General features: G+C 41.1%; 1 protein-coding gene across 1 annotated transcript; it reads right to left on the bottom strand.

The window, feature by feature from the left end:
- Positions 1-6,254: 6,254 nt before the first annotated feature.
- Positions 6,255-25,468, bottom strand: VPS4B (vacuolar protein sorting 4 homolog B). Its single transcript, XM_086468970.1, has 11 exons — positions 25,352-25,468; positions 22,680-22,791; positions 21,146-21,296; positions 19,802-19,869; positions 16,254-16,373; positions 15,871-16,027; positions 14,916-15,064; positions 14,659-14,740; positions 13,421-13,640; positions 10,337-10,474; positions 6,255-8,488 (listed from the first exon to the last, which is right to left on the bottom strand). Exons 1-11 carry the CDS (start codon positions 25,376-25,378, stop codon positions 8,387-8,389), a joined length of 1,326 nt encoding a protein of 441 aa, XP_086325096.1. The 5' UTR covers positions 25,379-25,468; the 3' UTR covers positions 6,255-8,386.
- Between the last annotated feature and the right edge of the window lie 1,750 nt (positions 25,469-27,218).

Below are 27,218 nucleotides of genomic sequence, written 5' to 3' on the forward strand. Positions count from 1 at the left end.
ATTGGATTTAGGCAGATGATTACAGTGGAAGTTCATGTTACAAGATAGCACACATGACTTTATCGATAACAGCAGCTCTCCGAGCAGATGAAGCCACAGAGACACGAAGCGTGTGTTTGCCTGACCCCGAAGCCATGACAGACAATACCCCCACAGCCTCGCTGCCTTCCCCACCATATTGCACCCAGTCCCTGGGAACCTGCTACTGGGCCACCATAATTAAACACGCAGAGGAAAATCCACTATACAACTCGAAGCGACACACCGGTGAATTTGAAAATGTACTTCCCTCAGAATTGCCTTCCTTTCCAATGTAGTAAGTATGATTTTCTCCACTACTTATTCTACCTTGAATGCTGGGTGAGAGGATTTTTTTGTTCCTAATAAAAAGTGATTGTTTTTCTAATAGCAGACACGCTGTAGTCTTTCTTGCAGAAAGCTTAATCCTTGTATTTTGATGGTCTTCATCCTAAAATTGGGCTGTAGAGCCATTCTTGCAGTATTTCAAGATGTGACACATGTCAGTCTTTTCTGGAGTTCTGCCTTTCCATACCTTCCCTCTACAACCTTCCACTTCTCAGCGCTGCATCAGAGCCTTTCCTCTTTTTCCAGCAAAATCAGATGCTGCAACTCCTATCCTGCCTCACAGTTCTCCATCTGGCTGCCCCCTTTCCCTGGTGCCATGGGGGAGAGCTGAACTGCTGAGTGCACAAAGCAAGGATGTGCCATCCAGAGGGAGCAAAGAAGTTGTGCTTCGACAGGGAATCTATGCTCCAGGGGGATGGATGAGGAGAAGATGCCACTGCTGCACTTACTGTGGGGTGGTGCCCACCTCCCACCAGAGAAGTGGATAATGAGAGAAAGGGAAGGTTCTGGCCAACCTAAGAAACTCCACTGACCCCTTATTTAACAAACTGAGAAGAGGAATGTGAGGATTACTGTGGTTTCACCTGCCCTTGCTCCCTACTTGTCCAGGGAATCCACGCAGCTTGAAGTTACCATCTCTAAGCTTACATTGTGATGCTGTGACAGAGCGTGCTTTAATACAGAATTTCATCTGTGCAGAAATCAGCTCCTTGGTCACTATAGGCTTTAGGTTTTTGGATAGTCATTCCAGGTGCACAGCCAAGGGAGGAAGTCTTTCCTGGCTGTTTTCAATTAAGTCTTTCAGGAATTACCATTGAGGTGATCGCATTGCTTGAGCAATGTTTCTATCATGTTTTCCCTTTTCTCAGAGGCAGCCTTTCGCCTGTTACAGTCATTACTACCTTCCCAGATAAGTATTTTCATGAATGCTTTCATTTTTTAGCCAGATAGGGAACATTTTTATAATCACACTACCAGCAACTTCTGGCCTATTTCTTCTACTTTACCTGATTTCTGCTCAGCAACTTGGTGGTGAAGTTGCTCCCACCCAAGCCGCTACTGCCTTTGGAAACATGTGCCTCTAGGTAATCTTTAAAGATTGGCAGGTCCTGAACCTTTGTGAGTTTGCTCCGCTTCAGGATTAAGCTACTAGTTATACCACCCCAAGTCATCCAGTCAAGCCATGTCTGTTGCCTGCATATTCACTTGACTCAGTGTTATTACAAAAGGTTGAGTTAATGATTTGCGGGCCGGGTAGGCCTCTGGTTTCTCAAAAACTTACCTTTTGTACGCGATCTTCTTAGGTAGTTGCTGTGCTTGTAAAGCTACAGTGTCACTCTCCAGATCTTCTTTGTGCCTCTTGACAACGTTTCACGTTTCTAGAGCTGCTTGCCCTACCCCATGTCGCTGTGTGGGAGAGCTTCATACTCTCCCATTGCTCTTTACTTTGTAGCTGCACCCTTAAAAATACTGGAAGAACTGAAATTAACCTCCTCCAGGTTCATGCCAGGTTCCCTTTCAGAGCAATTTGGAGAGCTTTGTTTGCTCAGTCTTTTAACATGAATCAAGTCTGTTTCCAGTTCCAGGTAACACACTGGATATACACAGCACTGGGTAGAGGCTGGTGTTTATTTCTTGGATGTAATTACACAACATCTGCCCTTGTTATCAGTCCCTGATAAATTATCTTTGGCATGCACTGCAGAGAGGCTACTGTTATGCAATGGAAATTTAGAAGATCTCTTGTACATAGCTCAGTTCTCCTCTAACCCCAGAAATGAGTACAAAATAGCTTGCTGAAAACAAGAAATTCAACCATTTCTCCCCCTTGTGTTGATATCAAATGCATCAGAGCTGCTTGCACTCCTTCAAACCTGTCTCCATCCTCTAACAGCGCAGCCTGTTGCCATCCTGCCATCAGCCAGGGAAAGGACAGCATGTACAGATGGGCCCTGTCGTTGTGAAGGGAAAAAGGGGAATCAGAGACACTCAGCTTTTGCTTTGCTGCGTAGAAACTTGCTTTAGTATAAACGCTGGAGAAATATAGGAACATAAAGAGCTTTGAAATAGGATTTAAAAAGGAATCAATGCCTTATCTTCCGTTTGAGGAAAAAAAAAAATGGTGTGAAGGACAGAGGGTAAGTCAGTTGGACAAAAAAGAAAGAAACTGAAATTAGAGAGAACAGCAAAAAAAGGGAATACTACTCAAAAGCAACAGGAAAGAGGAAGGCATAAATTGCCAATTAACATTTCACATCAAAGGAAAATTCTGATCAAACCCTTTTTCTTCTTCTAAGAAGCATCATACATTTCCAGTATCCACGGCGGTGAAGCGAGCATGCTTTACACAAAAGAAGGCCCAAGAGAATATCCCAAATAACCACAAAGCTTGCGGAAACCATTTTACACAGCTGACAACATGGACAAAACCAGGACAAAAACCCACGGGAGCCCGGAGCATCAGCATCACTGCCCTTGTTCACCGGTTGATTTCCACCCTGTGCCGGCTACAGGAGATGTGAGGCACAGAGCAGTGTGTCTCACCCCGCACGCATCTCTCTAGATGCATTTACCCCGTGTAGAGCCTCAGACTGCCCAAGAGCACCACTACAATGCCCCTCCCCAGAGAAAACCCACAAATGCTCCAACACGCTCGTTCCCTGCTGGACTGAGCCCATCTAAACCTGGAACAAGCAGGCACCTCGCAGTGCTACCAGTGTTGGGTGAAGGGAACTTTGCAGTGACTACCTGCTGTGTTTGCTGGGTCATCGCACAGGAACACGCATCTTTGAGGCATTTGTAACCAGCGCTCGCTTATATGGACATGTGTGTATATCACGGTTAGGCAATGACAGTATCTATTCATACGGGCATCCCTTCTCTGTCCTGAAGCTGGTGGAGAGACAGTGAAGATGAAGGGCAGATGGAAGATTTTCTTCTCTATTGCCCCTGTGGAAACTACTGCTATGCCACAACTACATGAGGTTTGCTGTCAGGCAGGAAAACCACCTGCTTGTTTCCATACTGACAGTGGACATGTGCATCACAGCCATGAGGTTTTTGGGCAGGTAAAAACAAACTAAAAAAGAAAACATTTTTAAATTTTAGAGAAAGAACAAGGCTGGACATGAACACACAAGTTCACATCAAAACAACAGCAGGTATAATGATTAAAAAAACAGCAATTGCTTTGCTGTTTGGTTGTGTGCCGAGCAATTCATGGCTGTGATTAATTCATTAAAACATCATGAAAACTGCAAGTGAGCTCAGGCTCAGCCAGGCAAGAGCATGAGCGTTTCAACTGGCATTTTAAAGGGCACATTTGAAAACAGTAGTCAGCTGCTTTTCCAGATTTTCTAAAATCTTGCCTAAAAAAAGGCCTTGACAGGTCAGAACCTCCCAGCTACAGCCCGTGCTCCGGCCTTCAAGGAGGAGAGGAAGGAGGAATCATTTGAATTCATATAATTTCCACTTTTTCCTAGCTTTCTATTGGGCAAACATTTCACTTGACTCTTCGAGAGCCCAAGTCACAGTTATAAGTAACAGTCCTCATTTGCCATTATATTTTCTGTATGAGATGGTGACATTTATAGCAACTTTTTCAGTCCCCCACCTAGCTGACTCGTTAGTGCTGAGACATTGATGGAGCAGTAGCAGGAGGCAACTACTCCAGCTGAGGTTTTTGTAACAAATTACCTGTGGACGGTCATCAGCCAACAACAGAGTGAGTCAGAGGAAATTACTGTTTATAGTTTACAGAACACATGTGACACAGAGCATGTTTGAAAGCAAAGTCCTTGCCTTGAACAGCTTAGATTTAAATTAGCTGAGGCAGCAGAGGAGGAGGGAGGGCAAGCAAAAGCAAGTCTTGCCAATTCATGGCACAGTGCCGGGTAATAGGTCACCAAACAGGAAAGAAAACCCTGGCTTCATTATCAACATCAGGCCTGCGCTCAGGTGTCAGTGGCTCATTTCCTGGAGATGTCTCAAAACACGACCAAAGCCTTTTTAAAAGAAAACTTGGCTCCTGCTATGATGCGGATCGGACATCATATTTTGTTTTCATGACTGATGGTTGAGAAGGCCAAATAAACAAGCCCTAAACCATCAAGTATTTCTGCAAAAGGCTGGCAGACTGTACACGTGGCAGGTACCATGCACAGATGGTACGGACAGATGGACTCTGGCATCCCCAAACACTGACTTGATGTGAGGAAGGGAAGGAGTATCCTTGAGCATTCATTCATCAAGTTGGAGCCTCTTCAGTAGGCTAAAGGATGCAAGGGTAAATAAACAGAAAACGGCACAAACCAGTGACCTAGTCAAAAAGCTGCCATCAGAAGGGTGTGTGTGTGTGTGTAGGGAGGGAGGGAGAGGAAGAATCGTAATTAGGTCACAGGAACCAACAGACAAGTAACAGCACAAGCTTATCTAATGCCTGGGCTGTCAGCACACAAATGCCAGGCCAGAGGATGAATGAACAATTAAGAGTTTTTACACAGCTAATTATGATGACAGAGGGTTTGTGGAATAAAATCACTAGATTAAAACATTGCTGTTAAAAAGCAAAAGAAAAAATCAAAGAAGAAAGCACTGGAGCTATGCCACAAGAGGTATAACAGTAGCTACCTGCTCAAGAATAAAAGGAACAATGTTTTGGTAAGAATTAATTATCTGTTGGAAAAGCAGCACAGTAGGAAACAAACAGTCCACCAAGTTCTTGCAATAGTTTACATAAGTTACAGGAATGGCTTTAAGTCAACCATGATTACTAGGATGAATCTGGTTAAGACCAAAAACATATATGGAAGCCAATCATGAAACAACCCTGTCATTCTGGAGGAAGGAAAGAGTAGGCAGCAAAATAAAGATGTTCCTGCATACTTCAACAAATTCAGAACTATTAGGAAGCTTCCGGTCAAGATAATCCTCAGAAATAACATGAAAAAAAAAAAAAAAATCAGAATCTATTCTTATTAGGAAGGAAAATAAATAAACACAAAAAGTACATCAAAATGCCTGACCAGAGAACATTCAGCAGCTTCTTTGCTTCAGTTGACAAAAAGAGCAAACTGTGATCAGATACCCCTGACAGACAGGAGCATGAGCAGCAGCTGATTCAAGAGCATCTCCCTAGACTACGTGTTCTGCTCCACCCATTAAAACAAAAGCGTCTTCGAAGACCAGCAGATAATTTTAAAAACAAAACCAATCAAACAAAAAACTTAAAGAAGATTTGTACGCTTTTGTTGTGCTAGTGAATGACAAAACAAAGCTGACAGGTACATCAGGGAAGAAAGACAACTCTGGAATTTGAGGTCAGTCACGCAACATGGGAACACATGTAACAAGTTAATTTACTGAGCTTTTCTAGCCCTACGAATATAGGCACTGAGATGTGTAACACAAGTGACAGGAAATATGAAGTTTAATGTCAATGTGAAGAAACCGTCTGTGAAGAACACAAGCAGCACAACGGATTGAACTGAAAAACTGTTTTACCCACAGGAAGGAAAATGACATTTTTTCATATTGCAGTCAAAGTAAGCAGTAACACCAAAAGTTAGGAAAAAAAATTTGTGAGCTGACTAGCTAAGATGAGTCATACATCAGTCCTTGTGAAAAATGTACAACTAATTCATCCAGTATTTACAGCAGTTTTGATTATGTAAAGCAAACATAACCTTTCACAAATCCTTAAATCAGAGTATTTTTATTAACACAGAAAACTAAAAAAAAAAAAAAAAAAAAAGAAGAAAAGATTATGCAGTTCCCCCTACCCCCCCCCCCCCCCCATTTGGCCATCACCTGTCTGGGATAACCTAGCTGGGAAGCTCTGTGATATAGATTAATTTACTCCCATCTTACAAAGACAGCAAACCAAAAAGTTGTCCTTATAGCTGCAATTCTAAGCAGCAATGTTTATTTGGAATTTATGTCTAAAAACAACTTTAAACATCAAACATTAATGCTTCTGTTACAGATGTCATCCCACAACTGAGCAAGCAGCATGTAAATTTAAAACACACAGTATACTTCTACATTAAAGATAAGAGATTACACAGTCAAGCTTATGGAAACCCATAGGACAAATCAGCCTACCACAAAAAAAAAAAAAAAGAGGTTCCTGAGAATTAAGATTGCAGTAAGGACCTTCATTTTAAAAAAGGTCAAGACGACAAGTACTTCGGGTAGTAGCTTCAAACCTCTGGATGAGAGCCCTGGCAGTACACAGCTCACTTCTAAAGAATTCACAAGAGGCAACTATGAAAATGCAATCCTGTTGCAAGGAGGATTAAGCTTACTGGCATAGCTACCTGCACCTACACTGGCATTCCTACCCCACCCCCCAAAGGTCCACAAAAAGATTTGCAGTCCACTGGTTCACATTTATGAGTTCCAACATAAGACAAAGGTAAAGCTGTGTGTAACTGACCAATTTTGGAAAGAAAATTTCATCATGTGAGTAAACAAAAGCTCAGCACTTTGCAGATCAAAGAATTTTTAACTACATATTTTGTTCAGCTGTTAAACATAGAAACCAAAGTCTAAAAAAGCATTAAAAAAAAACCCCAAGCAGTAAATACCTGAACACAACATTCAAGAAATACTCAAAGAACATAGCTGATGTTGTACTACAACATTTTACTTCGTTTAAGTACAGAAAATTTCACCCATCCTATGATTTATAAAGTACAGAAAAGATGTACATAAAGGAAACCAAACCCCATGAAAAGATCATCAGGATGTGCATATGCACATATAACATACACGAAAAAAGTGCAAATTTCTTTTAATGCAAGTTAAACAAAGCATATGCAGGACAGTTGTACAATGATAATGGAACACATATTCTAGATATCCTAATGATGGTTCGTATCTACAGCCAGTGCAAACTTACAAGGCACAAACTCAATGCTGACACTGTAGTGTTGTAAGCTACATTCAGGCACATCTCAATTTGTAGTTCTTCAGAAAAAGATCAATGGAAGTGCTACTTCTGTGCTAAAGTGCCAGCCTTCTCTCAATGTCCAAGCACTAAATTGATGTAACCTATACACAACAGATATCAATAGGGTTCAGAGTGAATTTATCACTGGGAAGTCTGTAGCTAAAATGTCTTTTACCCTCCTCACATGGGAAAGTATGCTATTTCTCAAAACACTTCCCATACATTCTCCAAAGGCTACTATACCTTGCCAGCCTTGACATGTGGAATCTTACAGGATATTACTAATGCTTTTTTCTAACTTTAGTCAAACTCCTGCAGAAAGTAAATCCGGATTTAAAAAACCCAACAGCCAGCAAAACACCTTCTGAGATACTTGCATTTAACAAACTTTTGCTAAATTGCATAGTAACAGTGTGTATCAGCTAGTAATGTTAAAAGTAAAAGCTTGCTGTTTAAGGCAAAATTTGAACACAGCATAGCAGAAAGCCAAATACCATCTCCGTCAGTATTTAAACAAGTACTGGTCCATGGAGTCTTATCCTCACAGTGTTTCCTTTCTTACCTTAATAGTGAACCCACACTTGCAGAATGTTTGATTAGCAAATTTTGTTGCATTTTTCTAAATGAAATGAGAGCAATTAATATGTAGGCTGATTGACTGATACTGAAAACATCTGACAAATACAGTCTCTTCCACCCTCAAAAAAGGTTTTTTTGAACCTACTGGGAGTTTAAAACGCACTTGTACCCCGGTCTAACAGAATATCTAAAACTGAACTAATAATTTAAAAGTTTTCTAGTATTTAATAGACATTACCACATCACTTTGCTGTCTCACTCTAAAATTATATTTTAATATTGTTTTTCAATAGAAGACATTTAATAGACATCTGAGGAAAACAATACAATACAAAAGCTTAAGGGTCTTTGCAAACGTCTCTTCTGTTCCTTCTGCAAAGTAAGAAAGGAGTGATTTTACTGGCATTTACTTGAAGTGCCATCCATAAAGACCTAAGAATACCTAAGAAAGCAAAAAAAGTTCCAATGCTTCACGTCTATATCTTTGGTTTAGCCTTCCTGACCAAAGTCTTCTGTAAACTTCTTTAACTTCTCCAGGTCCTTTTCATTAACTGTTGGTTTTGTGCTAGCTAGCGACCTGAGCATATCGGCCTGTCAGGAAAAAAAAAAAAAAAAGAAAACAAGTGTTTTCAGAACCAAGTTTAGTACAACTGCTAACAATCTTGTTGCTGAGGCAAATATGCATTAAGAAGCCCGTTAAAACAAGACGACCACAGGAGTTCCTATTTACACAAAACTAGGTAAGCCTGAACGCTTCTGCAGGGGCAGCATTTTAACCCTGTGAAGCCAGACAACTGTCAGTGAGTTTTCTAATAATGAAACCACAACCTCAGGTTTAGGTTTAAGCCACTCATCCACTCAAGTTTTATTCATCTCTTTTTACTGAAAAGAACTGAACTCTGTTTTTCTTTTTTTGTCAGTTACTATTTTCAACCCATCTTTAACTACAGCAGTTTGAAGTGGAAAATAATCAGATGTTCCCATGTACTTTTCATAGTCCAACAATATAGAATAGTCATTTGTGATTCACCTCTACGGAAGTTTTACTCTTCATGACCAGTAATGTCTGTTTTTTCCATTCAGTCTATTTCCCAGGTAACTATTTAGATACTAGAAAACAGAGTTCAGAAAAATCACAGGTCTATGAAGTTGAAAGCAGCAATTAAAACATCCTATGAATGAACAGGAGCAAGAAAACTAATAAAGTCCTAGCCAGAGACAACCGAGAAAAGTAGATGCCTAACACCTCATACTACTAAAAAAATATGGGTAAACTCAAAAGTTAGTATGATTTTCTAGACTGGAGATTTGTCTCATCAGATCAGATACACTGCTTAGAAAGAATTACAGTCTGATCTTTTTAAGGACAAGAACTGATTTCGGACACTGAAACGACTGCCTATGCAACTATAGAGCATCAGAGCCCATTTGGAGCACACAAGGAATTGTTACGTTTAATTCAGACAAAGACTGATTAAAAAACCGCTTAGACCACGCAGGCAGAAGTTTCAGAGCAGGCCTGCACCTGCATGCATCCTTTTGTGCTTCCTCAGTATGCAAATATGCACAGAAAATTCTTTTCTGAAACACAGTGGCGGTTCCATTTACAGAGCAGCGCCTACTGTTTTAGAGGTTTGGGATCCCCGTGAAATACACTGATTTCTTTCCTTCACTACAAGACTGCTTGCACACAAGAAATGACAGCAGCACAGATTTGTTATCAAGTCCTTCCCTCAAACATTGTACTTAAACTCAGAATTGTCTTTCGTTGCTCTTGGGGAAAAAATACAGAATGAGTGCCCAGCAATTATATTTTTTTAAGCAGTGAACTAAAATGTCAATTTGTCTTAAAAATGACATATTTTATTCCCTAGACCAAAGCAAGTATTTTAACATGCACAAAGAAAACATATGAAAGAGCTGTATTACCTGTGATGAAATTTAGCCAAAAACTACCATTACATCCATGATCTTTTTACATTTTATTGTTTATGCTCTTATTTATTTCATGGACACCTATAGCATGTACCTACAGCACATCATTTCCCAATTTACACCAAATATAATTTTTCTGTTTCCTAGCACCAGTATTAATGCTACGGAGTGATGGGAAGGAAGCACATCATGGGGCAGGGATCCCAAAGGTTTTAAATTAAAGACAAGTGAAAGAACAGTGGAAGAGCCAGATGCCATCTAAAGCTGAAAGGACAGCAGCAGCAGACCAGCAGACAAGAACAATAAGAAATGTTTATCAGGGATAGAGAGCTGTCTTTTTCACAGGCGTGCTGTACTGTAGTGCCATGTTGGGAATTCAGATGTTATCTCGTATGTCCACCATTTCTGAAAACAAACAACTCATCCCATTGCCTTGCATAACCATTTGAAAAAGTTTCCAGAGTTCTGAAAAGCAAGAAAGAAATGATACAAAAGGATCCCTACCATGGAAACCTGAGGCTCCAGTAATTTATCACCTGGAACCTCCATCCATGTCATTTCTATGGCTTCAGGATCACCTGGAGAGCAAGGGGTGAACAGATCTACCATCATATTTGGATTAGACACTGATGGTCCTTTTACCTAAAGAAAAAAAAAAGAAAAAAAAAAAGAAAAAAAGAGAAAATACTCAGTTTATAGGAGTTAATTTTGAAAAAGACCAAAATCAGAAGCTGAACAGCATCTTTAGAGCAAAAACATTCCTTGATTTTATGCAGATGCCTCACCCATTGGGAAGACATGTCCTGTGGAAGAGAAATTGTTTAAATGTACTGGCATCATTCACTTTGAAAACAAGCAGCTGTAGTCAGATACTTCAATTCACATCAGGTCAAATCCCAGGAGTGCTCTTGCTAAGGTTGAGGATTTCTGTGGAAAACTAACACGCCAGGAAATCTAGTTGAAGACGACCACACTTCCTAGTCCCTGGTCACTCTGGGAGGCCATTCATCACTGGTTAGCAGCTTTCTAAACCATCTCAATAACTATCCTCGAGTGCCCCCCAAGTTAGGAAGCCAGAGATGGCTTTTCAGTCTTTGACATACTGCACTACAAAGTTCTGAGCACCTTTTCAGGCACCCCGCAGCAGCACTCGACAGAAAACAGGGCCATCTAGTGGGAAAAGCGAGTCCACACCTTTTTTTTTTTTCTTTTCCCAGACACATGGACAGACCCCAAAAAGCTGTACCAGGCGTCTGTTCCTTTTCTGCAACACATTATCTGGGATCCAGTCTTATTTTCCCTCATTGTTACCTGAAGCATCACACATCCACGGGAACTCAAAACATATGCAAAGATTGAAAGACAACACAGTAACTGGCTATTTTTAACAGCAGAGAACTGGATTTAAAGCACAACGCTGGAGAGCATAGACTGTAATATTCAAAATGCACTCGACAAACCTTTATTATCACACGGAGCAAGGAATGGTTTACAATGAATCAGTAATAATTGCAGAAAGCACTGCTTAACTGGGGCAAGTTGTCTGTTACAATGCAAATCATTAATAAAGCTAAGATTTTGCTTATAAATTGGATGTGATTTCCTATTTTTAAGTACTAACAATACAAGTGGAATCAACTTGGCTTAATGTCAGAGCCCTCTAAGTACCGCAGTTGTGGGTTTTTTTTTTCCTTCCTTTTGGAGGTCAAAAGGAGGTAAAAGGCAAGAATTCCTTCTGGGTTGCTCTGCAAACTGTGAAAACCAAGGTCATTTCATTGTGCCATGGCAGTTGGACACATTCCTCAGATTCTTCCAAATTTGAATGATAGGTTAAAAGATAACAGCCCTTTAGCCAGAAATGTCATTGTTAATTAAAGTCAACAATGGATAAATACTTCAGGCGTCACTGTTTAAGGGAAGGAAGCATCTAGAAAATTCTTGATATATCAAAACAGCTGCTTATTGTTAAACAAATACAGTTTGCATCACAGTGTTACTGCTCAGTCGCCCCCAGAAGAAACTTATCAAATCAGTGTTTCAAAATCTTGTTTTGTTTTTAAACTGCAAAAAGCTCCTCAAAGACCCTTTAAAATGTTTTTGGTTACACTCCCTTCACCACAATGGCAGGCTGCAGGTTTATTTTAGTAACCACAAAGTTGACTAATGTTTCCTCAATGCGGACTCTGGAACCTTAACATAGTTCTCTCATTCTGGACTATATTGGATTTAAGTGTTCCCTTTTCTTTGAATCCTAAGCTGAATGTGTTCCTTGGAAGAAACTACATGGAAAAAAAAAAGAGCCTATCTTCAATTCAAAGTAACTGTAGCTGTTCAGTTTAGGGCCCTTAACACTTAGGTCAGGCTGAGTTACTGGTAAAAAAACAAAATGTAACTGAGATGATGAAGAACTGCTGCCAACACAAGTTACCTGGTACATATCTCTTGACAGCTTAGGATCTAAATTTTTTCCTACCTTACCCAACACCACACTTGCTCTTTTAAGGAGCAACAAATGAAAGCTTCCCTTTACAGCAGCAAATACCTCTACAGAATGCCTTGACCCACCTTTACCCAAGATTCATGAACTCATGTAAAACCAAAGTTTGCAGTAAAAATGTAAACAAAAATTACTTTTAGTCTGGGTCTACTCTAACCAATACACGTTGTATGTATTTGGAACTCTGTTTATAATCAGTGATCGTAATTTTTTTTTTTCCATTGAAGAGCTTAATAATTTATAGACAACAATTAATTTGATTGAATAAGACCCGTATATGGAAATTCTCTGGGGGAAAAAAATGCATTCCCAGATTAATGGATTTAGATTGGTGCTAGAGAACTCTAGTTGGTTCTTTGTCAGATAAAGTTTCTTAGATCCAAACATTTAGAAGAAATGTTTCTTAAGTCCGTACATAGCATGTAGAGATAACTGCAAGACAAGCCAAACAATATAGTTTCAATCTTCTTTAGGGTGCACCTACATGAGTGTAAACTAGTTTTCACATTACAGCACCATCCATAGGATGCTGCATGCTGCCCAACAACGAAACACAGCCCTTGCTCAGTTGTCTTGCACCTTTACCACTGTCACAAGTAATGCTGATTCGATGTTTTTACCAAAATGTTACAAGAACCTTAATTTTTCCATTCGAAAATAAGCCAAGTAAGCAGAATGTGCATAATTATATTCCATCTGTTCCCATGTGGATGAGGGATACATTTGTTTAAACATGCTAGAAAAACCATGAAGAACCACAGAGCTTGATCCAGAAAAAAAGCACCTCTGTAACACTCCCATTTAAGCCGAATGCTTTTAACACTACCTAGAGACAAGAAGAGTCATCAGAGCTTGGATTACACACCATGAATACGCAGAGACGAGCTCCACCAGACTTACGGCAGGACTGAGGGGAGGCATGGGGAAGGAAAAAGAGAAGGAATACCCATGTTCTCCCCGGTCAATAAAATGCCATTCATAACCATGCAGTATTGCCCAAAATTAAATTCAGTTTACTTGCAAGGAATTTTCATATTAAGACAGTTCTCAGAGATGAAATAACTTAAAAAAAATTTTTTATTCCTACTTACTTTTTTAAAGTGAGTAGCTGATTGCACTTTTCTAACAGGCTGCATCAGTGCATCACGTACGATGATGCTTATATCTGCACCAGAATAGCCATCAGTTCTCTTTCCAAGCTCTCGGTAATCTGATTCTGTTAGAAGATTTGGAGTTGACCCAAGGTGAAGTTTGAACATTGCAGCCCTAGCATGGTCTTCAGGTAAAGGAATATAAATACGCTTCTCAAACCTGGTTTAAAAAAAGAAAAAACAAGATGTTCCACAGATGCTGGCTCATACAGGTGCACAGTGGAAGGAAGCTTATGCAAATAAATATATAGTTTGTTCCTAGCAATATTAGAGAGAAGCAGTTTCAGTATTAGATTTTTTTTTTAAAGGTTTATAAGGCAAATATTCAACAACCTGTTCTCATAAATAATACTGTAGCTAGCCTAAGCTAACATCCAGAATATAACAACTACTTCCTTTTCATGACAAAGATCTCTTCAGATCGAAGTTTTTCCAGATTCTCTCCAGCAGAGTTGGTGTTTTAAAAGAAAAATGTGAGGGGGAAAAAAAGTCTTTAAGTGTTGGAGTATATCTGAACAGTTTTCACACTCAAAGAAAGAACAGCCTGATAGCAAGCTGATGCAACTACTTTCTACAGTCTCCAACTAAAGAAAACCTCATAGTTGGAAGCAAATTTGAAGTCACATTCTCAATATGGTTGTCAGTAGAAAATGTTGATAACTGCAGTTCTTCCTTTGAAGTGGCAGCTGTTCTCACAGCGGAGATTACCTCCCACCAACAAAGTAAGAGCAACTCCAAATTCTATAGAACACAATTAATTTGATGTACATGACAAAGTCATAAGCCTACATTTCCATGAAAGAACTTGAGCTACTCAACAGTGTGTTAACAGCTGAAAGGGAAAGCTCTACCTGCTCATGCCCTGCCAAGAGGCGTAGTCTGTAACTTGTCCCCCAAGCCCACCAGAAAAACAACCAACAAGGAAATAGAAGTTTTCTGCTTGTTCAAGCACAATCACCTAACCAAGAAACCAAACTACAGGGTCAATATAAGAGTGAACAACCAACCTCTTTAAAGGGGCAAGGGGCTATCAGTTTGACTCAGTCCGTCTTGTGGAATTGAGTTGTAGAACATTAGCCATGTCTGCAAACACAAGCTGGATTTCTACCTCAGGTAGTCTCAGACTGAACCCTCCCAACAGTTGTGAATTTCGTACCGTGCAAAAAATGCCATCATACCTTCTCCTGATAGCAGAATCCAAAACCCAGGGTATGTTTGTTGCTCCTAAGACTAAGATTCCTTCATTGTCAACACCAACCCCTGTATCAGGGCAGAAATCATTTCACCATTTAGATGATATCAGAGACCTTTTAAAACATAGTCAGAATTTAACAGGGTGGAACTGCAGTTCCAAATTTCAGTGTTCTCATGCAAGCTAGGCTTAGAATATCAATCTTAATTCCTTTGACTGATTCTGAAAATCAGGTAAACTTACCTTGCATCTGGACTAGAAATTCTGTTTTTATCCGTCTAGCAGCCTCGCTTTCATTTTCACTTCTTGAACCGCAAAGGGAATCTATCTCATCAATGAAGATAATAGAAGGTTTGTTTTCTCTGGCAAGCTGGAACAAGTTTTTCACTAACCTTAAAAAAAATCAAACAACGGTTTCAGTCATCTTAACAATTACATCAGTAAAAACATGCAACTTAAGATTATAATAGTCATTTCCTCTACAGAATGCTAAAAAAAGCTACTCAAAGATACAACATTATTGCAGCTCCAAGACTCAGCATTATACAGAGATAGCTCAGCATTAAAAGGAGATGAAACATTTTAGAGTACTCCGGGGATGGTTTTGCAAGGAAAAGCCCTTTTTCCATTTACATTTCTACAAGACAGCCCAGATCATACAAAACTACCACTCTTGATAGATTCAAAAAGAACATGGCATTCTCTTGTTTAACATTTGTAACCTATTTGGATTAACTGGAAATTTTGTAAGAAGTAACAGATATATTTACTTCATATAACTTTACTAAATACTTTTTATATGAGAAAAGTTGTTTTGCCAAAAAAACCCCAACCCCAAACCCCAGCCATATCTTATTAACAAGCTTTAAATTTAAAATTAAATTTTACCAAGTTAAAAAGGAAAATAAATAGGAACATACTAGGAAATTCTTCACATTACCAGCATTAAATCTCAAGCAATAGACTCAAATGAAGTCAAACAAAAAGAAAAACGCAAAGCTGGACTCCAGTTCTGCATTCCTTTTGCAACAGAAGAAAAGCATAAGGTTTCCAGCTTTTGGGGAAAGAACACCTGAAGCTTGTTTTTAAAAAGACACGACCCTTCCTTCAAATTTAATTTCTTTAGGGCAACTCATCTAGCTCTATACGAATTTCTTCTTGCCAATGTTTTCCTGGCCCTCTGGCAACTCCAACTTACTTTTCACTTTCACCTAACCACTTCGAGACAAGGCCAGAGGAAGATACTGAGAAAAAGGTAGAGTTGTTTGCTTCTGTTGCCACAGCTTTTGCTAAATAAGACTTTCCTGTTCCTGGTGGTCCAAACAGGAGAATCCCTCTCCAGGGTGTCCTCTTTCCTGGAAGAGAGAAACCAACAGTCTTCAAAATACTGTAGAAAGACTGAACCTATTTTTCTGATGAAGCCCCTCTAATTTACTCAGAGGTTTTCCACATCTGCCAGATGAATCACAATCTCTGAGTTAAGAGCTCAGCTTGAGTGTCCGATATGTTTGCACAATGCTCTTCTCAGACCTCAGCGCTGGTCCTGACTGGCCAATGGCAAATAAATGCCATAACTCTGACCTGTAAACAGGTGCGGAAATTTAATGGGCAAGATCACTGCTTCTTTAAGTGCTTCTTTGGCACCTTCAAGGCCAGCAACATCACTCCATTTGACATTTGGTCGCTCCATAACAATTGCTCCTGTAAGAAAAAATTGTATAAATTAGTAAGTCACATACATTTGCAAAACTTCAGTAAATTCCATTTTGGAAAAAAAAAGATTTAAGAAATCACATCTATGTCCACACTGAGTAAAACCAAGGCATTTCTAAGGAAACATTTAATACTGTTGGTCAAATGAATGTTATTTCTAGAGAAATCTGTCACATTGTTCTACCACAATAAACCATGGATAACCAGAATACTTGAGAGTTAGTAGAAGTCCTGCAATGGTCAAAACTAGTCCATAACTTACCAGCAAATGTGCATTTAGTAGTCACAGAGGAGTACCATCTCTAATCGGTACACAGGCACCATCTCCTCACTAAACCACCACCATACTTCTTGGAAAATTTGAAATTTCATTTTAAACAAAGGAAGCACTAGCCCAGGATGTGTCAGATTCCCCAGCAGATGAAGTAACTTGTTGGGTATCTCCAGGTGTGTAGCTAACAATCAGATCATCTAACGGCAAAGAGCTTTGAAAGCTAGGGCTGAAAGCACCAGGAAGGTTATATGGAGCCTACTTAGCTGCAGAAGAAGGATCTTCTTCGTCTAGCCACGTTCTCTCAAAGTTTATCACCATGCCTCATCTTGCTCAATCAACAAGTTCAGTTTGATTTTAGCCAACTGAGCTGTAATTTAGCCTTCTCTTCAGACTTCAGATTGGTTAGTCTGATGTGCTAAGAATGATTTTGTCTTGACTACTTTTAGATGGGACGACTTGGATCTGAGCTAGCAACTGAATATTAGATCCAGTGATCCTAGCCAAAGCACATCCAAAGGTAAGAGAAGTTTTCTCAGATGAACAAATGCTAACCAACCCAATGCTTATCTAAGCACTCAAACTCAGTGAAAGTTTCAGTTGCCCCATTTCTCTACAAGGGGCTTTCTATAATTTCACAATTGGTTTTCACCGGATACTTTCTTGACACTTTCACTCTATGCCTTCAGAGCTTGTGAAGTAATTTAAGGATTTTTTTTCTTCTACAAGAATGAAAATTTACTGTTACTCACTGACTAATGAATAAAGCAAACAACGCTTTCTTCTTAAATATGTCCTTTGAGATTTTTTCTTTTGCTGCATTCTTTTTCTATCAGATCAAAATGAACAATTTCTGTTAACAACTTAGAATTTACGAGTCCAAAAGCAACATCATACTGCTGAAGATGTTAAAAATATTATAGCGAAAGTTGATTGTAAACTGTCCTGGCTTGCAAGCTATATACTGGAATTAATTCAACCATGCACTTCCAGTGCATTAAATTTCTTTGCTATGTCTTTGATTATGTCTCAGTTTCTCTTAAAGTAAACAGAACTATGGGCCCCATCACAAAGATAATTAGCAGAACAGGTAACAGTTCCGGAAGGAATAGGAGATTATTTCAAAGTTGAAATATCAGAGTTATCTGCACCAGACATACCATGGTAACCAAAATCACTGCACTGTAAGAGATTACCTGTAGCAGGACACAAATGGAATTAGGCTTCCTAACTCTGTAGGTGTAAATTAATAGCTGGAAGATTAAGCAACAGACTGCAAAAGGCCTTTCAAGCTCTAAACAAGAGTACATGACAATAGACTCACGAGTACTATCCAGTCTGAATGTAACTGGTCACTTCTCCCATAATAAGACAGGTGGCTATTATAATTAAAATCTTCATAAATACCCAGAGTTCGGAAAGTTACATGAGGCAAAGTCAGCTGGAAGCAAGAAGGCAGCAAAACTAAATACAGGAAATTCCAGTGGCTGTTGTAGGAAGCAAAATGAAAATGAGTAATCTGAGGCCACACCGGGAGTATTGTGTCCAGTTCTGGGCTCCCCAGTTCAAGAGGGACAGGGAACTACTGGAGAGAGTCCAGCGGAGGGCTACAAAAATGATTATGGGACTGGAGCATCTGTCTTATGCGGAAAGGCTGAGAGACCTGGGGCTTTGTAGCCTGGAGAAGACTGAAAGAGACCTTATCAACGCTTATAAATATCTAAAGGGTGGGTGTCAGGAGGATGGGGCCAGGCTCTTCTCAGTGGTGCCCAGTGACAGGGCAAGGGGCAATGGACACAAACTGAAGCACAGGAAGCTCTGCCTCAGCATGAGGAAAAACTTCTTCACATTAAGGGTGACAGAGCACTGGAACAGGCTGCCCAGGAAGGCTGTGGAGTCTCCTTCTCTGGAGACATTCAAAACCTGCCTGGATGCGTTCCTGTGTGACCTACTCTAGGTGGTCCTGCTCTGGCAGGGGAGTTGGACTAGATGATCTCCAGAGGTCCCTTCCAACCCCTGACATTCTGTGATTCTGTGAAGGTTGTCCAGAGCTTGTATTCTCTGAGTAACAGACTCGCGTGTTAAATTTAAAGGTACCAAGGATCTCACATCTCAGACTTTCAAGCAATCAAATGTATAAGCAAGAATGTTGTCATTTTATCGAAAGCATCAAAGAAGTGGTGAGTGCAAGAAACTATTTCTTGAAGTAAGAACTGAAGGTCAGATTCATGTGGGAAGAAAAGACTTTATAGTAGGAGACAGGAGAAGAGTAATTTTTCTGTCATTTTAAAATACAGGAAACTATCCAATATAACTGTGCACAGGATTAAATAAGTGTGCAGAAAAGTAGAAAAAGCACAGTGCAGTTTCCAAATATGGTACAATAGCTCCTGAAATTACACAGGCAGAAAGATCTGGTAAATGCATTTGATCTTTGTTACACTGGAAAATAGGGGGAGAACAATGAAGTTTCCTCAGATCCATACGCACAGGGAAGCTCTGAAAAGTTCTTCAGTATTAAAGTGTAATAAAGATCAAAGGCTCTTTTTTACTGCGTACAGAACTACTGCTAGCTGCTATATATTGCATCACTGACTGTATTCAGCATTTGAGTTCAAAAACCCAAACTGTTGTTACTCAACTGGGACAGCATCATCACAGCATATGAGAAAATGCAGCCCGTTACTCTAAACGGCCAAGAATCCACATTCTCAACTCCTGAACTTGAGCACAAGTTTTTTTGTTAAAACGGTCCTGCTTACAGTAAGTGTTTGTACAACATTTCTTACCTTAGCCTCTAGGCAATGTTCTAAAGCACTTAAGAGTAAAAAATGCTGATTCAGTTTAGCCAATAGCTACCTGGGATCTTGCAATTTCTCTCTTTGGAAAATACTACCCTGATAAATGGTACAATTTTAACATGAAGCACAGGGCATAGGAGATACATTTCAACACAGTTACTGTATAATTTCACGGCAAACAAACCTATACTACCATAGAGACTATGCTTTTCTATGTGAAGAGTACGTACTAGCTGAGCCACCTACAGGCAGTAAGTTAATCCATAACATTTAGGTAGGAAAAATACAGGAATTCACTTGAGTGAAGTCACCCCTATTTAAAGAAAAGGATGCTTCAAAATTACCTTGAAGTTGATTCTGTAGCTTCTTTTTTTCAGGATCCTCTGACTCCCCTTCCCCATCACTGTCATTCCTGATTTGGAAACAAGAAAAAAATGTTTAAATACAATAAAAGATACTGCTGTCTTAGGACAAAAATCAGAATGCAAAAAGCAGAAAAATCACCAGTTTGAGGAATGAAAGAAACATTGAGATGCTTTCAGATCTCTACAGGTTTACATCATTGTACTCCTGTTTTTCTACACCATGTTCTTTCCAACTCACCCTCCTCACCATTTCAACTTCCTCTTATGGGTCTGAGCCCTCTTAACACTCCTACATGCTTTGAGCCAGTCTTTAGGAAACAAAAGCCCTTGTATTGAGCAACCTGGAAGTGCTAAAATGGTTTATTTGTAGACATTGGCACTTGTTCCCTATCTGGAATTGCAACAGGACTTGGTTAATTCCATCTAGTACGATGAAACTCTACATTCTCATCTTACCCGAGCAATAGGAACTGGAAGTTAAAGAAGGAAGAAAAGAGACTAGATAGCGAACAATTGGAGTGGAGGTCATGAAAATACATGTAGCCTCTGTGATATTACCAATTCCTTCTATTATAAACGAGCAGAACACAGTACAGCTTAAAAAACGAGTTATGAGACAAGTAGACAATGAAGGAGACTGAAAAATCAGGTGAAGTTTCAAGAGGCAACTGAGCAACTCTAGTTGTTCAGGACTGCTAAAAGGAACAATCCCACCAGAAGGTATCATCCTGAGCCCTTTCCTCTCTCCTATCCCCATAAACACAGCAGCAAATGCAAAAGAGGCTCTGCTTGTTCAGTTGGCTCTGCTTGTTCAGCTGTCCGACATGCAAAAACAAATCTGACAAAAGGAAAGCAGCCAAGAGGCTAGGCAGCAGCAAGGCATTAGAGCGATTCAGCCCATCCTACAGAACTTCACCCTACGTACAGCTTTGCGCCTCCTATCAAGCGTGAGACACATCAAACTCGGGCCCCAGTAATCATCAGTCTGAATTTATTTTCTAGTTAGTAAGTCTTTAAATGCAGAAAAATTTTAAGGGTCATCAAGTTCATTGCCATTAAACCTGATAATCATGTGTTGGTCTGAAACACATTTCATTCTTCAGTGAATTTCCTATGCAAATGTTTGCACATTTTAGTAAACAAGCACAGAAATGCCCATGATGCCAGTTCATGTTATTTTTCTCTTATAAGCCCACTGTATTTCAGCATTAGTAGTCATCTGAAGCATCCAAAAAACACTAGTTAAAATGATCTTTGAAGAGTCAAATTTTAGAATAAGCTGAGTTCAGGAAGTATTTTGCTTTACCTTCTCCAAAAACATACCCTTTTCCATCAGCAGGACCAGACTCTTTAACTGGTTTTGGTGCAGTTTTTTCCCTCTTTTTCAGATATTCTTTCAGCTTTTCTGCTCTGTCCAAGTATTCTGTACATTTCGTTCTAATGCTCTGTTTTGCTTTATCACCCTGTGCTTCATCTAAGAGTTTGAAGAGAAACAACGCTTTGTTAAGATCAAAACACATGTGCATCAGTCAGAAAACAGGACTACATCTCAGTCTTTATATCTTATCAATATACCTCTCTCAGGGCTCACCACACAAGCAAACACCTCAACTACTTCTTTCTCCCCTATACCATGGAAAGAAGTGACACGAAGGATGTCATCACCTACCAGAAATCAAATATACACCTGAACATTGCTTTGGCTTAAAATTCGACTGTAAAAGATTAAAGACAGTGGCACTGGAAGCTTTTCTGTCAGCCCTTCAAGCTCCTATACATTGTCTTAATTCCTTTTCTAAATCAGCTCATCAAGAAGCTGCTTGTGCTAAGTGATGAAGCATACTTTAAAATTAGCAAGCTATGGAAAAATAAAAGATGTTCACATCATAAAGAAAAAAATTACATAAAACATCTGAAAGAGTTAGGTGTGGTTGAACAGCCACACTGTTCTCTTAGTCACTACTACAGTACTGTAAATCAGCAATCAAAATGTAACGTATTAGATGTATGCGTTAAGTTACCAAAAGTACATCACTATTGTTAAAAGCACAGAAAGCAATATTCTGATAAAGTCCATAAGATATAAATGGATAGGAAGCGATAAACACAAATTATCCTAAGTGACTACAAAGAAAATAGCGGGCTTTTTTCAAATCATGGAGTTCTGTAAGTGAACTTACGTCAAGCAAGCAACTCTAGCCCACTTACATTAGGCCTGTACCTACATTAAGAAAGCCCACTCCTTCCACACAAACACCGGACATCACATGAAAGGTACACACGTGTGAAAAGGCATAAAATAATGAGAATATGGAAACTGAAGAAAAATTACAACATATAAATCCATCTCATACACTGTTGGCCAAGATGAACAGCAAGACTATGACATTAAGGAGCAAAGAATGCCAGCAGAGAGGTTGAGAAAGGCAAGTGGCATGAGTTAAGGTGCAAAAAACGCTCCGTAGACACAGCAAAGACTCCTTGTATAACATGTGGTTTTCAGCGCAACAGAAATACAGGGATCCCTGTACTTAATGTCTCGTTTCCTCGTGGAGTGGCCAGGCTGAAACACTGCTACAGAAGTCCAGAGGAGAGACAGCAAATCCCTGCCTCCCTCTCTTTAAAAAACCTAAACCAAACCACGAGTAAAAAATAATCTGATTTCTAATGAGCACGGAGCAAGGACATAGCACAGTAAAGGCAAAAGCTGCACAATACATGACCTCAGTCAAACTACAATTAGCAAGTATCAACTGATGATTAAAGTAAAAATCTAAATACTGCTGTCAACATAAAAGATTACTCTGTGCAATACGACTACTACACTCTACTTAATCATCCAGTACATTACACTCACATTTAACAACGTGGAGAAAATACTGGACAGCGTGTTGGTACAAGCGGAAGGCTTCCTCATAGTTTCCTGCTTTATCTTCTTGCGCTGCCTTGCTAGCAAGGTCTATTGCTTTCTGTAACACAAACAAATAGTTAAGTGCTGCATGACAGCATTTTGCACAATCAAAGAGACATTTTAAGCTGTTGCTCTGACTGCTTTTTGATGGCCAGTTTTTCTGCTCTTCAACATTTACCCCAAAGGTTGAAGGTGACTGATTGCAAGCCTTAGGTGGTGCCTTGTATATGTTCATAAAAGGACAGAAATACTGCCAGTGATCAACAAACTGCTGAAATCTACTAGCACACAGGAAAGTGTAAGTGAGAAGAACAAGTTTCTGTGCGCTAAGTTGGAACTACTACCGGTTTGGCTATGCAGTTTTCCTTACCAAGTTCTTGCATTTATTATGGAAAGATTTGGAAATCCATTCCAAGTTGTTTTGTTTTTTTTTTATCACCGATCCAGACACTTTGAACTACGACTGATGACATCAGTAAACCCTGTCAACAGCAGAGTCAATACAGGAAGTATGTGGTTACAAGGCACTATCACTCTTCCAACCCTATTCTGGGACACATCTTCACACACTGACAATTTGTTTGGCTTCTCTAGAAGGATTTTGGTTCTTGATATTCAAGTGAGAAATTCTAATTACGACTCCTGTGGGAGGGGAGAAAAAAACCTCAGCAAACAGAGAATGTACCCGAATCATGAGCATCAAGAGAAGTTCTAGAAGTTATGGATGAATTTTTAATTATTTGTTGAGTTTGTTTCAAATAAAACTGACTGTGATCTAAGCCATCATATCGCATACACTGGCCTGTGGATTTGTTGGTATCACCATTATTCCTTTGCTGTTAAGTGCTTATTACCTTTTATTAAACTTTACTCCTTGGAACGCCTATACCACTTCAGGACAGTTAAAACTGTCGGTTTGAACACCTAGTTCATGTACGTCTAAAAAAGGCAGTCAGTTAACCAACACTAACTAAATCTTCTATGGCCCCACACACACATTTCCACTTCCAAATAAAGTCAATTTATTTTCCTAAGCACTGTTACTATGCTCAGGATGACTATAGTAACGTCAGGGAGCAAGGAGGAGAGCTTCAACTGCAGCAAGGAGTTTTCATTAGACATCGCAGTACAGATACTCTCATCACTATGTGGGCACTCTGATGTGTTTCAGGCAAAACAAAGCTAGTAAACAGTAGCCATGAAAGAAGAATCAGCAAAATCTCTCGCTCTATTGCTTGGAAGCAACAGATCTACTCGAAATTGAAAAGCAATTTATTAAAAAAAAAAAAATTATCACATAAAGCAGACTCTACAGCTCTGCTGTGGCAAGTGTTGGAACACTCTAAGCACCTGTTTCTTTGGAAGAGAACTTAGTCTTTCCTTTTTGGAGAAGCCATGAGCTGACAAGCAGTTTACCACATACGAACAGGCAGCCCCCTCCTTGCTGCTCACCTTGTGCTGGCTCCATCAGGCCCCTCTATGCACCATTCAAATCCAGCAAAAGAGCAACAACTAACCCAAAAAAGAAGCTACTTTATTCTTAAAGTTCTTAAGCCCCTTAGGGACTTAAAACTACCACAGGATGGTCCAATGATTCTTTAATCCAGTACAACAAAGACAGTAACACATGTCACACTAAATCCAAAGAATAAATGGCAAAGACAACTTGCTAAAATGCAACTGCAAGAAAATAGGGCACGTTGCAGCCCTGCTCCTCTGAAATAATAATAATAAAAACCCCTTACTGTGATGAAGAACACTGCTATCAAACAGGAAATAATTTATTAGGAAGTTGTACGAACTAGGGCACTGATGACCAGCTGTAACGATCCATGAGGCATGAACTGTATTTATCATGCTATGGTTTGACAGTTTGATGAACATCACCCTCAGAAAGAACATCAGCTTAAACAGGTTTCATTCTCCTTCTGCTTATTCCAGACCCTGTGGTATCTCCCATTGCTTTGCTAGTGTAAGCATTACACAACTGTAATGAGCTTGCAGAAATGTTCATGATTCAAAACAGCTAAAGAGAAAACTACTAACTTTAACACAGGTCATTTCTGGATCTGTTTTGCCAGCCAGCCGCAGAGCTGATTATACAGGCCCAGCGGAGGGGTAACACAAATCGAAAGAGAGCAGGCCAAGACTTCCTAGACTCAGTAGTCTCAGAGGAAACCCGAGCCAAACTACGCGTCTAGACCACAAGAGGCAACAGTGCTCCCCAGGTGGGCATGCGGCCCCGCTGCTCCAGTGTCCCGCAGCGCTGGTGCGACCGCCTGCCCGGCGGGTCCCCGTCCGCTCCCCGGGGACTCAGCGCCCGCCGCCAGCAGAGGCCAGTACTGACGAGAGGATTAAGCTGTGGCCGCTGTCAGCCCCGAGCCCCGCCGACACCGCCCTCCGGCTGCGCCGGCCGACAGAGGCACCCTGCGTCCTCCGCCGGCGTCCCCGGCCCCGCGAGCAGGAGGCGCTTGCGCTCCCCGTCCCCCCGCCCACAGGCCCGGCCCAGGACACCCCGCGGACGGGCAGGCGGCGGGGGCTCCCCCAATCTCATTCCCTCCTGCCCGCCACCCCCCGACCGCCGCCGCCTGCTGGGCCCGCCCGGAGCAGGGCCCTACCTGCAGGTTGCCGCTGGTGCCCGCCATAGCGGAGGGCTGTAGTGTGTGTGTGGGGGGGGGGGGGCAGGAAACTGGAGAAAAGAGCGCAGGCCCGCGGCTGCCGGTGGCGGAGCTCCTGTCCCCTCACCTCCGCCCACAGAACCGAAACCGCGGCCTCCACCAGGCGCTTCCGCACCCCCGACACCGACCGACAGGCCGGCCCGCTTCCGCTTCCGGGCACCGCCCCGCGCGCCTCGCCTGAGGTCACGGCCATGCGCCCGGCCCGCCGCGGCAGGAGCTGTGCGCATGCGTGCTCGTGCCACGGTGGGGGCGGGGCTGCGGCGCTACGGGCTGGTGTCTGCCCGAGGGAAGGCTGAGGGGTGGTTGGGGGGGTTTGGGGTGAAGGGAGGTTTCCCCTCTCTGACACGGAGTTTGGGAACTCTCCCCGCGCCCCTACGCTGCCCTCCCGCGGGGCCTGGCCGCCTGCCGCGGCGTCGTCCTTCGTGCGGCCTGGCGGCGGTGCGTTTGCGCCCAGAAGCAGCTCTCGGTAAGCCCGGCCGCGGCTGTGCGCCGTCAGGTGTGGCTCCTGCGGGCTCGTCGTAAAGCTCCGGTAACGGGCAGCGCCCGCCGAGTGCGTAAGCGGAAGTGACTCAGAACACACGGCAAGTTAATAACCAGTTCCGTAACGTTAATCTGCTGCGTGGAGCTATGAACGCCTGCTAGGGCAGTGCTGGAGTCTGCCCCGTGGTGCTGTAGTTCCTTTAGGGCAAAAAAAGGACTATCTGGGAAACTTATAAAGCCCGTTCTTCGGACACCCCCCAAGTAACCACAACACAAGTTTGACTTAATCATTTCAGTGTCACGTTTTGATTTTGTTCCGTGATAAAACAGTTCATGGAACCTTTTAGATGCTATCAGTAGGCTGCCTGTTCTGGGCGGAGGGTGAAAGCCACATCCACTGTCACCCCTCTGCCTGGGAAGGTTGTGGCAATCTCTTCCTCATGTTGTCTCATCATGTTGGCGGTTTGTATTGGTAAGTGTCCTCGTACATCCTCATGCTGGACGGTGCTTTGGTCAATTTTCGGTCATGGTCAGTAGCAGCTGTTCTCCTTGGCTCGACTGCAAATGTGAAAACAGATGATGTACCAAGGATTGAGTCACGTAATCAGGCTTTGGGAAATGAGATGGTAAAGAGATGGTGGAGGAAGTGGAGTTTATTGAGTTTGTTGCAAAAGACAACTGAAATCGGCCAAGTGACAGGAGAGCTGATGATTTCTAAAGGAACTTTGCAGCTGTGTTGTCGTCAGGTTTCAAGCACAGCATCAGTGGTGTGAAGTGCTCAAGAACACTCTGTGGATTAAATCGTATACATCCATTTCTTTCTTATTCCGTCTTCAAAGCATGAAGCAAGAACATCCTTTCTACCCTTTCACTGTTGATTATGCCATCATGGAACCTTTGGTCTACTTTTAACCTCCTTTTTATTTAAAACATGCTGCTTCCTTGGGGATATAATTTCCCTTTTAATTCTGATGTATTCTCAGATACATTCCTATCACTAATATTTCTGGCTGTGTCATCCGTACCTATGATTTTCAAATCTGTTATATTTAGCTTTTAGACCTAGGTCTAAACCAGTAAGTACGTCACAGGCATGTAAGTAGTAGATGTCTCTCTAGTCACACTGAACTGGCTTCTGAAAGTCCAGAAAAAAAACAACCAGTTTCTGCAAATGGGAATGAAAAAAAAAAAAAAAAAATCAGAAAAGGCACCTGTGTCTTTACAGATATCAGGCTAAATCTTGCACTCCTTACTTAAGTCTTACTCACACAGTATTCCCACTATAATTTGACTTTGCAGCTAGTTTTGCCTGAAGAAAGACTGGCTG

The sequence above is a fragment of the Leptosomus discolor genome, chromosome 8, assembly GCF_034619465.1.
Source record: "Leptosomus discolor isolate bLepDis1 chromosome 8, bLepDis1.hap2, whole genome shotgun sequence".
Taxonomy (NCBI): Eukaryota; Metazoa; Chordata; class Aves; order Leptosomiformes; family Leptosomidae; genus Leptosomus; species Leptosomus discolor.